Source organism: Diplotaxodon limnothrissa, linkage group LG20, assembly GCF_057381915.1.
Source record: "Diplotaxodon limnothrissa isolate DT_005_m linkage group LG20, D_limnothrissa_male_GT1.1, whole genome shotgun sequence".
Lineage (NCBI taxonomy): Eukaryota > Metazoa > Chordata > Actinopteri > Cichliformes > Cichlidae > Diplotaxodon > Diplotaxodon limnothrissa.
In genome coordinates, this window is record NC_140615.1 from 26,587,927 (window position 1) to 26,600,459 (window position 12,533).

Sequence of the window (12,533 nt, forward strand, 5' to 3'; positions counted from 1 at the left end):
ATTGATATTGTATTCAGAGGTTTAAACAGTGTGTGTGTCTTTCAGAAAGACTAACTGACTGTTTCACATAGAAGAAATTCAAAGGTGTGTTAAATGCAGACAAGCATCTTGTTTCTTTTATCATTATTCTTATCATTGTTTTTGTTATTTTCAAGAACAAAACCCCATCTAATGTTGACACAGCTGGCTTCCCAAAGGGTCATTCATCACTTGCCAGAAAATTAATATTAATATTATTTAATATTATTTTTTTAGCATTTGCCTTTATTAGATAGTGAGAGAGGAAGACATGCAGCAAAAAGCCACGGGTCAGACTCGAACCCAGGCCACTACTTTTGGGCCACGTGGCATATCAGTACCTGCTCACTCACTGAGTTACACAGGTGCTCAATTTCTCAATTTTGTCTTGACTGTCATGTGTTTTGACAAAGACATCACCTATGACCTATGTAAATGGTTGGTTCAATAAATGTGAACATTTTTCAAAAATGCACTTCTTTAATCCAAAGTGAAAGGGAACCATTTGTAGGTGTTTATGAGGGTTATTACGGATTAGATTTTCTGGTCTGGCCTGCTTCAGATCACACTGGGCCGGCTACCCATGATCAAAAACTAATTTTACACCCCTGATCTAATTAAATGAAATCATCAGCAGGTTAGAGAAATAATGTAAAAGTGCACAGCGAGATCTGGATTTAACGTGACTTTAGTAAACAAGCTAATCTGTCCTGACAACTCAAAGCATCATTTGGTTGCTTCGAATTTTCTCACAGCCCTTCACACAGGGTCTCCAGGTTACCTACGTCACTAATATGCAGACCTCTTCACCCCTGCTTTCTGTCATCAGTGTTTCTTAAGGGGTCAGAGTTCACATCTTTCACTGGGACCTGTTTATCACAGAAGAGGTTGTGTGATCAAGGCAGAGGGGTAGAGTGCAAGGTGGGGGGAGGGAAGAAGGGCTTGTTTTCCAGTGGTCACCTCCAGGAAAGCTCCCAACCAGAGCCAGGCCCATGGGTGAGAGCACTTAAAAGAGGGCATGGTATAAAAAGAGTTGAGGTGCACGACATCGGAGAGAGCGAGAGAGAAGAAGAGCCAGGAAAACCAACTTTTATATACAGAACCGACATCAGTGAAGTCCGAGAAGTCGCCATGGCACTACTGATGAATCAGTGGATATATTTGGTTGCTCTATCACTGACAGTGACCACGAGCCATGCTTTGAGAAGGTAAAAAAAAAAAAAGAATCATTTACATGCCTACCTGATTTGCTTAAAGGATCTAACTCGCTGGATTTCTGCACCAGCATTATAGATAACATTCTGGAGAAACGTAATGACAGAATTGCATTCATTCAGAATGTTTCCTCTTTCCCGCTCTGGTTCCAGAATTGCCCTGAAAAAGATGCCATCTATCAGAGAGACTCTGCAGGAGCTGGGAGTTTCTGTAGAGCAGGTGATGACTGAGCTGGCCCAGAAGAGCATAGCTGACACCAACAACGGAACTGTTCCCACGCCGCTAACCAACTATTTGGATGTGAGAAACCTTAATGTGATCCATTGATTAGAGCTACAGATGATACATGTGATAGAAAATGTAGCACTGAAACCACCTGCGTTTTCTATTTCAGTTCTGAAGATAGATACAGACTTTAACCTCTATGATTAAAGGTTTCATCTCTGCTCTTGGATGAGCATTGAGATGTCTTCACGACAACAGCAGATGAACTTGCTTTTGAATTAGCCTCTTGAAATATTCTCTTTTTATGAGTCAGACTTTCCACGTTTCTCTGTCATTGGCCTTAAAAGTGACATTTAACATGTGGGAAAACCTTTGAAAAACTATTCTTTTTTTTCTTTTTTTTTTCTTTTTTTTTGTTTTGTTTTTTTGGGGGGTTTTGTGTTTTTTTTTTGCTTTTTTAAAAATTATAAAACACTGGAATGAAAAACTATTCAAACAACAATGACGTGGGACATTTTTCCACTTCCAATAGACGCAGTACTTTGGAGAAATCAGTATTGGCTCTCCGGCCCAGATGTTCAATGTGGTGTTTGACACAGGCTCAGCCAACCTGTGGGTGCCTTCGCAAAGCTGCTCACCGTTCTCCACTGCCTGTTGTAAGTGTACATATTCAAACATTTTTTTCTGAACTTAGTGAACTTAATGAACTGACAATATGCCAACATTAGTTTATGCTCACTGGCCAAATAAAAAAAAAAAATAGATGCAATATTTTAGGGAACATTGTTCATTAAAACTTCCCAGGTAAACATTCGCTGTTGGACTTAAATGCTTAAATACTTTCAGTTACTCACAACAGGTATGATGCTTCCAAATCCCGGACTTACATTGAGAATGGAACAGGATTTTCCATCCAGTATGCCTCTGGAAATGTCAGGGGATTCCTGAGCGAGGATGTGGTTGTGGTGAGTTTCAAGTCTGAAACCTACAAATTAAATGGGTTTTGTTTCTTTTTTAAACTTCCTCTTGCACACTACACTTTAAACTTTTGATTAGCAGTGTTTTATTGCTGCAGGTTGGTGGCATCCCAGTAGTGCAAGTGTTTGCTGAAGCCACGGCTCTGTCTGCCATGCCCTTCATCTTTGCCAAGTTTGATGGAGTGCTGGGGATGGGATACCCCAACGCGGCCATTGATGGCATAACCCCAGTGTTCGATCATATCATGTCTCAACACGTCCTCAAAGAAGAAGTTTTCTCCATCTACTACAGCAGGTGGGTATAAGTAAATCAACTGAACTGACATTTTATATGAAAGGCTTTTGCACGAGGAAAAAATAATAATGACAATAATTTAGATGCTGAAGAAAATGTATCAAGCTGTCAATGATATTTATGCTGCAGTGAAAAAATGAACTTGCTGCCAAGTGTTGAATCGATCAATCAGAGAGAAAAACACTATAACTATAAATAATGTCTCGTCAGGACATCTGTTAGATTTTAGGATCACGTTTTTTCAATTTCTGCTTGTTGAGCTGAAAAAGTTAGAATTAGAAGAAAAACCCAAACTTGAAGAAGATCATACGAAATGGATTTGGATCTGTGTGAGACACAAGGGTGTTGTGAGAAAATAGAGAAAAAAATTTATGTGTATTTTCTCATAGTTCTTTGTCATTTATTATACTTGGTTATATCCAGAATAAACCAGTTGAAAAAATATTATGATGTTTTCTTTTACTGTGGGAAGCGCCATATGAAAGAATCAATTTAAGCTAAAAGAACGTCCCATATGAAATGAAATAGTGAAAAGATATAATAAATGTTTTGTGTTTTATATGTGTTGGATGTCTCATGAAACATGCATCAACCCATGTTTTACTCATGAAATTTGCCTCTTGCATTTTTATGTAAGATTTAAGAAGTAGGTATAACTCAAATAAACATATTAAAAATTGAGGTGCCTTCATGATTAAGTTGTAAACGATCTTTATTTACTGTCAGAGGGAATGGGATTTTTTGTTATTATTTACAGAAGTTTGCAAAAATCTTGAGCCACTCCTCATCACTCTACATTTTGCCAGGAAAGTGGTAAATATTTGCAGCGTTTGATTGTAATGTAAGACATGTGAAAACCAGTGAGTTTGAAAGTTAATACTGGTATCACCTGTCTTCGTTAAAACAGCCTAAACTCTCTTAGGCAGGATTTTTCTAAGTAGTCTTCAGAAATAGTTCTTCCGGCTTCTTGAAGGATATTTAACGCTCTTTGTAATGGGGCATGGCCTGTGATGCTGTGCAGGTGAGTTCATCTCACCTGCACGGCATCTACAATCACGCCTCGCCGGCATAAAAAGCGGTGCTTGTTGTTGGTAGTTATTGTTGTTATGTACATGTGGCTGGCAGCTGGGAAGCTGCAGCCAGGAAGTGTTAGAACAGCAACCGTGTAATAAGTAATAAAGTAAAGTATGCTGAGAAGCATGGAAATGTCATCAGGTCTGCTGTGGTTTGTTACACTCTTCTTTGGATGTTGGCTACCTTGGCTCCATTTTTGGTCAAAATGTGATTTTTCTGCAATAGCAGTGTGCTTGGGATCAGTGTGATGCTGAAAAATAAAGCCATTGCTAATTAATTTCCAGATGTTAGTGCAGCATACCTCAGTCTTTTCTCTGTGTTCCCCTTCTTGACAGCTGTGCAATGACACCATTTCTGATGAGGTTTCCGGGAACGTTAGATGGATCAGATGAAGGTTCAGATCCATCTGTCAGATCCTGTGACAGGTCCTTGGTGTATTTTTTCTTAACGACATGACTTTCAGATCCTGCTTATCTGCTATAGATGTTTTCTTCTTTATGCTTGTTTTTGTTTATGGTTTTGTTTTGTTTTTTAGGTGTGACACTTTTTCTTCTGTCCTCTACTTGTTCAGTTTTCTCACATTTTTTATGGACACACAACACAATACGCTGAGATATTCCAAGTTTTTGGCTACTAGCTCTTTGAGAATCACCTTGTTGCTGAAAAAAAAAAATACTACTTTATGCCTGTCAGACCATTCTGTCTCTGAAATTTTTCACAGATAATGAAATGGGAACAAACTGTGCTTTTGCAAGACGCTTAATAACACGCCCAAAGCTTTGATTGTGATTTGGGTGTGTTCTTTGTTCTGAGTTGTCGGTTATGTGTGTTCATCCCTTGAGTTAGATGCCATTTGTGTGCTTGAATGATTTATAGGTCAGTGTTAAATGGCTTAAAAAACAAACAAATAAAAAAGCAACACAAAAAAACATTCACCTGGACTGAAGCACTGGACTGAAAGTGAGTGAGAAAGAAGCACATGTCCAAAGAAAATTTTTGAAAGATCTTCAGAAATCCTGGAACAATATTGCTCAATACCAATTTCAAAAGCTACAAGAAAGTCTGACTCCTTGGAAACAAAATATAAAGAAATGTGGGGTGGCTCAAGTCTTTTGCACAGTACTGTATTTTTAATATGTGATATAGCTCAGCAACCTGTGTGAACCAGCAAAATTACAATTTCTACTGTCAAAGAGAAAATGCACAACTTTAAGGGTATTTTGTTTATCATTTTCAGGGACCCAAAACGCTCCCCAGGCGGAGAGCTTGTCCTCGGTGGAACAGATCCAAATTACTACACTGGAAGTTTTAATTATATTAACACCAGACAGACAGGCAAATGGGAACTTACCATGAAAGGGTATGATCTTTATTTGCTATCATGTAATGTGTTTTCATGAGTACAAAGGTGCAGCCATTCAGAAAGTACATGTGTTTTCATTTCTACCTCCTCTTTCATTCTTTTAGTGTTTCTGTGGGGAGGGAGATGATGTTTTGCGCAGAGGGCTGCACAGCTGTGATCGACACGGGCTCCTCCTACATCACAGGCCCGGCCTCCTCTGTGTCCGTGCTGATGAAAACCATCGGAGCACAGCTGGATGAAAGTGGCGTAAGCTTTTACACACGCAACACAGTTTCCCACAAAAAAGCATGTTTGCAGAAATTCATGAGTTGTCACCAATTATTACTCTGTTGTTCGCCAGTACAAAGTCAACTGTGATACTGTGAAGACGCTACCCAGTGTCACGTTCCTCCTCGGTGGCCAGGAATACTCGCTCACACAGGAGGATTATATATTATGGGTGAGAGTGTTGATGGATGCTGAACTGTATTAACATAGGCATGCATTGTTCAAACGTAAATCAGTTCATTTACCCAAGTACTACAGCCAAGTACAATGTTGTGGTACTTGCACTTTAGTGACGTATTTCTATTTTTTTAAATAAATTTTTGCAGCACTACGTGTATTTTAATTCTGCTGTTGTGAATTGTAATATTAGGCTTATAAAATATGAAAATTAAGGACCACAACAGTAATCCCTTTATGCAGATAATACTTTTGAGTACAATTTTAATAGTAGACATTTACTTCTAGCACTTTGTTTGGTGTGTTATTGTGTTATAATACATCTGTTCTTTGTGGCTCCAGCAATCACAGATCGAAGGGGAAGTCTGCACCGTTACCTTCAGGGGCTTGGATGTGCCGCCTCCTACAGGTCCCATATGGATTTTGGGAGCCAACTTCATTGCACGCTACTACACAGAGTTTGATCGCCGCAATAATCGGATAGGGTTTGCCACAGCAGTCTGACAGGAATTTAAATATTCACCACATTCTTCTGTTTTCTTGTTGTTTTCGTTGCTGTCTCCCGATGTTTTTAATTTTAGTCCGGGTCTTCCCTTGCTTGTTTTTTACGTGAACACATGACCTGAATAAGTCGTATTAAAGAAATTGTAAGGAATGTCATCCTCACATTTCTTGCATGCATGCATGCATTTCTATTCTATATTTGGGAATCAGTTGCACTAAACCCCTTCTGAAATGCATTCACCAACAAATACAATGTTTCTTTCTGTGTGACTTGCTTCTTGTATTTGTCATACAGCCACAACCAAATTATATATATATTGTTCTGACGAAATAATAAAATTGAAGTTTCAACTTGAGTCTAAATTTGCTGCATTTTTTCCTTCTAGGTCTGGCTAATGCATTATATGACCATGTGGAAGTCAAGGCTGAACTTGGAAACAGATTGCTGTAGCAGATTTAATCAACCACACCGCATTCTTCACAGAAATATTTGTTATTGTCGCTTAATAATATAAGGATGCCTATTTTTAGGTGACTATTGGGTATACAATTAAATGTCAGCCATAGAGTATGCGCTAGAAAGTGTAATGTGAAACCTTGCTCTGTTTCATTCCAGTTATGTCGGCAAAGTGGGACTTTCATTTACGCAACTAAAAGTTACAATAGGAGTGAAACCCGGCTGGCGTCATGTCAGTTAGTTTTCAAACTCAAATCATGCTTTTTCAAGTTTTTCAGCAGTGTACGATCCCTGTCTTTGGGAGTTGCCTTTTTCTGCAGCAAAACAAGTTACTCTGCTTCAGCTGTTTTTACCAGAGTAAATCTCATTTATAAAACGCTCTGAATGACAAAACCTTTGGAGAAAAAAACAAAACAAAATGCCAACCTTTAAGGTCGTTCAACGAGTGAATAAAAAAGGAAGGCATTTCTGCTTGCTTAGCAGACAGAGGACACGCAGATTAAAAAAAAAACATAGATAACAATCTAAAAATGTAGATTTGTCATGTTCTCGGGTCAGATCTTTTTGTTCCACTTTCTCTGAACTGGTTAAGGAAGTCCTCTCATACTACAGCAGAGCGACAGTGGAGTTGTCATGCTTCCTCGCCCCTCACATCCATGAATTGTCTGCTTTGGATTTTATCTATTGATAGAGTGCAGAGAGGCGAGGGTTGATACTGGCACTCGATCAAGAGTCAAAAAACTGCAAAAATGTATCTTTTAGTGTGAGTCAACAACTATCTGAGCTGCAAACCTACTTAAACAACCAATGTTTTGTAAGATGCAATCTATGTTAATCCTACCAAATATTTTTCTAACCGTAAACTGTATAAAACTAAAAACTTAAAATTAACATGCAGGCAGCAATGTTGCTCAAAGAGATCCCATGCTATGGCCATTTACTGTTACGCAATGTTTTTTTGAACTTTCAAAATGAAGACAGGTCTTTGGTATTAGTAACATTAATAGTTTTGTCTAATGTGATACAATAAACATTTGAAAAACAGTTTATCACAAATTAAAATGTACACATTAAACTAAAAGACAGTAGTTTATACATCTGTACTTTTAAGCTAATTCAAGCTCTTTTAAGACACATTTTCTTTCAAGAACTAACCAAGTCTCCCTCGCACGACTTTTAAAGCACATTAGTTGGGACATTAGTATTTAGTGCCATCTTATTATCTGCAGAAAAGCAAAACCATGAAATGTTAGACTCCGGTGGTTATGTGCAGAATTTGTAACCAACAGAGCTGGGATAGCTGCTTCCCTTCATCTAGTTGTGTACAATTAACCAATAAGCATTTTCAAAAGGTCAGAGATTCCTGTTATAGCTTAAATTAAGTGATGGGTGATTACCCTTACACACTGGAATTTGTTTAAGACATCATCTTTTCTTTTCAGCAGTGGGAGTTTGTGTTCCAAAAGGGAATATCAGTTCAAAGTGAGCCTTTTAAATTTAAGAAATGTCTGCAGCTGGTGCAGTAATTATTGATGTAATTTTAGAATTGACAATAACCCAACCCACCCTTGAAGTTTCATCCTGGTGTGCATTTAAGAAAAGGAAAAAAATTAAATAAATTACATATGGTATAACCTTCGTAATTCTACTGTTGTATTTTTTCATGCAGGATCCTCCATATTTTATATTTACCATACACCAAACAACTCTCATAAAAAAAAACCTATTGATGTTGACAATATGGATAGTGTTGTGCAATGTCTTGCTCCTTCCCAGCTAATGAAATGTTATTGCTGACCAGACCTGCCCTTTTCAGCCTCCTCCCTAGCAGAATGCAGCCACACTGGAAAAAAAAGATGCTTCTCACGAGCTGGGCAAAGAGGTTAGACGCTATGGCCAAGCTCCCCAGATCTGAGCTACTGCTATGTGCACCAGAACAAGCCAGATGCACTAAGCTCATATCTGCAAGCATCTGCTACCACCTCCCAGTATCTGGACACTACTACCCACAGGACAACACTATAGAGAACCAGCGTCCACGTTCCAACAGGTGAGACTTCCCTTAAGTCTTGGTTTTAGCATTGTGGGTAATCAGTGTTTGGTGTTTACATGGTTAGTCCCAGTTTGCTTAGCAACAAAAGTTTCCCGGTGCTGCAAAAAGCAATGTACCCTTTAACATAAAGTGATTCAAGATAAGCACAAGAGGAAAGTCACTGAAATAGATTAAATAGAATTTTATGAAAATAAATTAACAAAAACATTTGGTGGGTGGAAGAGTGGAAGAGGGAGGCCAAGTGAACATATGGTACAGCTTTTATAGGCTGGAAAGGAGTTCAATCTCTGACATCCGCCCACCACTACAACAAATCAAAAAGTTGTTTCTTCATTACAACTCAAAAAACACACTGCCTGCAGTTGGAAAACAAACCACAGTCTGTTTTGCCAAAATTCCAGCAACCAAAACAAACTGGAGTTAATACATGAGCACTAAACTGAAATAACATACCCAAAGGTTTCTCTAAAACAAGCCTCACTAGCCAACCAAAAAGAAAACCAATGGAAAATCTTGCATAAAAATCTAAACCATGGGACTAACTGAAGTTCTTGAGACCCATTTTTGGTCAGAACTACAGGCCAACCAAAAACTGGCAACCTTCTGGAAATGCTCTCTAGACAGTAGGGTTGCCAGAAAAAGAAAAGATACTCATACAGACCATCAGATTAGACACTCATTTGCAACAGTATCAATACCAGTTGTGCTGTGTTCACCTCCTTTGGTTGAAAATCAAATTATTTTGAAATGTTTTTAGTGGTCTTTAATGGTCTTAAAACTGATGATGATTTACGTCATAAATAATGACACACTGCTATTTCATGTATAAACTGCCTTTATACTTTAAAAGTATCATTACTGGTATAAGCAGTTTGCAGTTTGTAGCATTGCACAGCTCTACTTCACACAGTACTACTTCAGATAGGCAAGTGCAAAGCCCCTCCCCCCACTAGCAGCCAAACACAGGAACAGTAGTGCAACAACACTAGCCAAGAATCTTAAAGAACCCCTGGGTTTTATGAAGAATTTCAAGAGGCCAATAAGGCTTCTTTTTCAACATTGAGCATTAAGCATTTATCATAAACATTAACCTGGCCAGTGCACATTAAAAATAGCCGTTAAACTCTTAGCAATTACCTTATGGCAGTTTTGGCCACATTAGCTGTCTGTTAAGATATCATAAACAAAGCAGCTAGATAACAATAATAAAACTGTAGGAGCTATTAATTTAACAGGATAACATAATTATTTATGTCTAAAAATTTTTTATTAAGCACCAGCATTATGGACAAGTCTTGGGGGTTCAGGCACATCATAAAAACACAACTAACTTATGTTACATTAAGTTAGGAGAAAAGATAAAAAAAAAACCCAATGCTAATTAGTTACTGTAGCCCAAGCAAGAAATAATTATTGAGATATTCCACAATCAATTCTTTGTGGCAGAGAGGAAGCATTTAGGAACAATAACAACTCAGCTAAGAAGTGGTTGATCAAGCAAAGTGACAGAGCAGCAGAGACTGCTGAGGTGCACGTTGATTAAAAGTCGCCAGCCCTCTTCTAACTCGGTAACTTCTAAGGCTCAAACATCCTCTGGCATTAACATCAGCTCAAAAACTGTGTGCTGGGAGCTTCATGGTGAAGCCACTCCAGTAGGTGTAATGTGAAGATACTCTAATCCATGTGGTGTAGTTTTAAAGCATGGACTTTCTTAAAAATTGCAAATGACAGCATGGATGCACTCTTTTTTTACTTTTGTTTGTATTTTTTATTTTATTTTTTGCAGAATAGTAAAGTGACTTGACCCAAATGCCCAACCCATCAAAGTTGTTTGCCTGTCAAGTTCAAATACTCTGTGCCAACAGTGGTGTTGTGTTCCTCTTGAACTCCCAGACTGAATCTGAGAAAGAAACCTACCCTTTCAACTCCATTTGCTAAGCAATGCAATATGGTCCGAATTTGCTGGAAGCATAGAAAGTAAATAGGGCTGTAGTGGTATACATTTGCACATAGCAGTGTTATTATGTTCTTTTTTTCTTTTTCTTTTTTTAAATATACACATCTTAATTTACTCATTTTTCCTCCTGTGATATTGAACATAGCATTAAGTATTGAGGATTTCCTGGAGATTGGTATCACCTTTGAAATTCTAGTATCATGAAAGCCCTACTCTAGAGACAATGCCATATTTTGAAATGAAAAACATCTTGTTTGGCCTCCTGTATATCAGCCACTTCAGCCTACAAAGAGTAGCTCATGTAAAGCATAATGTAGCCATAATCATTCAAAAAACCATACCAAAGAAAACTGGGACTTATACTGCATTCTTCCAAGATCAACCATAACTAAGTCAATAAAGATTAAAGTATCCACCCCCAGCGCCCAACAGTTCTGGGAACTGGCCCAATTTTTCTTTTTTTTCAAATCCTTGACTTAAAATCTGTAGATCGGAGCGATCTACAGAGGTCCTGTTTTGTCCCCTTGTACTCGTGCCTTGGCAATGCATGCTGGATCTTTTCCAGTAAGTCAAAACAGCTTCAACCTTCCAGTTGATTTTAATGTTCGGGAAGCAGATTAAATTTGAGTGAGGAAAATATAGCAAGTTGGCTGGTGGTGAGTGAAGACTGTCTGGCCTGCTGTGTTTTAACACACCACAGTTTAGATTATTACAGAAGAGGGCTGACAACATAACCATGGGGTGTGAATTCACAATTGGCAAACTTGATTGGTCTGAGGACAGTGAATGAACCTTTATTGGGTAGCTCAAGCTATCTCAGTTTTAATATTTGTTAATTTGGTAAAAAGGATTTTACTACTTGCCTGCTGAGGCTTTGGTGGACGTTTCTGCTGAGACTCTGGTTGTCTATAAGTGAGTGGCTTCCTCACTTCCAATACATGTACTGTTTTTCCAGAATTTTGCCTCTGGCATATGCTCTCCGTACATAATAATTATAAAACACTAAAACTGAAGCTAACATGATTTAGACTAAACATTTTTAAACAATAAAAATTAAACTGAAACAAGAAAATCTGGAAACTAACTGAAACTAATCTGAAAAGCTGAAAGTCAAAATTTAATAAAAAAAAAAAAAAAACTATTGAAAAAATACAAAACTATAATAACTCTGGCTAGGGCCACCTCCAAGACGATGGGGAGGGCGTCTCTTAATCTAAATGGTTTCTTTCCAATGCTGATTGAATTGTATAAAGTGACAGTACATTTCTCAGGCTGATAGCAGGAAGAGGAAGGCGTTTATGACATTAGATGTAAGAATGTGAGAAAAATGTAAAATCTTCCCGTGGCATTGAATTTCGAACCACTCTTTTTTCTTCTCCCTTTCTTCCTCGTTTTCCCTTCAAAATAGAGCTCATAAAAGCATTTATGTGAATGTGCTTCTCCCTTGGTTTAGGTTCGGGCTTGGAAAAATGTGACGTTATTTTAAAAAGGAGTTTTGGATTCCTCAAGCAGCATGAAACATCACCTGCTTCTGACAACCTCTGCCCCAAATGATCGTCAGAAAAATTCTCCTTGAGTGCTCAGAACATCTTGTTTTTCTTTGCTCGCATTTGCTCAGTTGGGTCCACTCACTCACAGCCTGTATTTCCCGAGGAAAAACTATGATCACTTTTCAACCCGCTTCAAGCATTTCGACAAGAACAGATGTTAGTATGCACCTCAAGCTCACAGAATTTTCTTTGCCCGTTTAGTTTTAATATTTACATGTAATGTTTTAGTCAGATATGTTAAAATACAAAAAAATGAAATTGTTAAGAAACGTCAATTGATCTGTAGTCCCCAAAACATTGGTCTTCAGACTCAGGAATGTGTATCTTGTCCCACATAGTGAGGTGGGAGGTCTTTAAAAGGGCTGTCCATCAGCTGAAACAGTCTCAGTTTGAACTCACAC

At 38.1% G+C, this 12,533-nt stretch overlaps 1 protein-coding gene across 1 annotated transcript; it reads left to right on the top strand.

Annotated features, from left to right (window-relative positions):
* Window positions 1-1,143: 1,143 nt before the first annotated feature.
* ren (renin) lies at window positions 1,144-6,202 on the top strand. Its single transcript, XM_085345651.1, has 9 exons — window positions 1,144-1,226; window positions 1,386-1,533; window positions 1,991-2,114; window positions 2,305-2,423; window positions 2,534-2,730; window positions 5,042-5,164; window positions 5,272-5,413; window positions 5,508-5,606; window positions 5,954-6,202. The coding sequence occupies exons 1-9, from the start codon at window positions 1,150-1,152 to the stop codon at window positions 6,113-6,115; spliced, it is 1,191 nt and encodes a 396-aa protein (XP_085201777.1). The 5' UTR covers window positions 1,144-1,149; the 3' UTR covers window positions 6,116-6,202.
* Window positions 6,203-12,533: the final 6,331 nt, after the last annotated feature.

Coding starts and splice junctions, on each gene's coding strand:
- ren (XM_085345651.1), top strand. CDS start 1,150: ATGGCACTACTGATGAATCAGTGGATATATTTGGTTGCTCTATCACTG. Junction 2,424..2,533: donor TGAGCGAGGATGTGGTTGTG/GTGAGTTTCAAG, acceptor TTATTGCTGCAG/GTTGGTGGCATCCCAGTAGT. Junction 5,414..5,507: donor CACAGCTGGATGAAAGTGGC/GTAAGCTTTTAC, acceptor GTTGTTCGCCAG/TACAAAGTCAACTGTGATAC.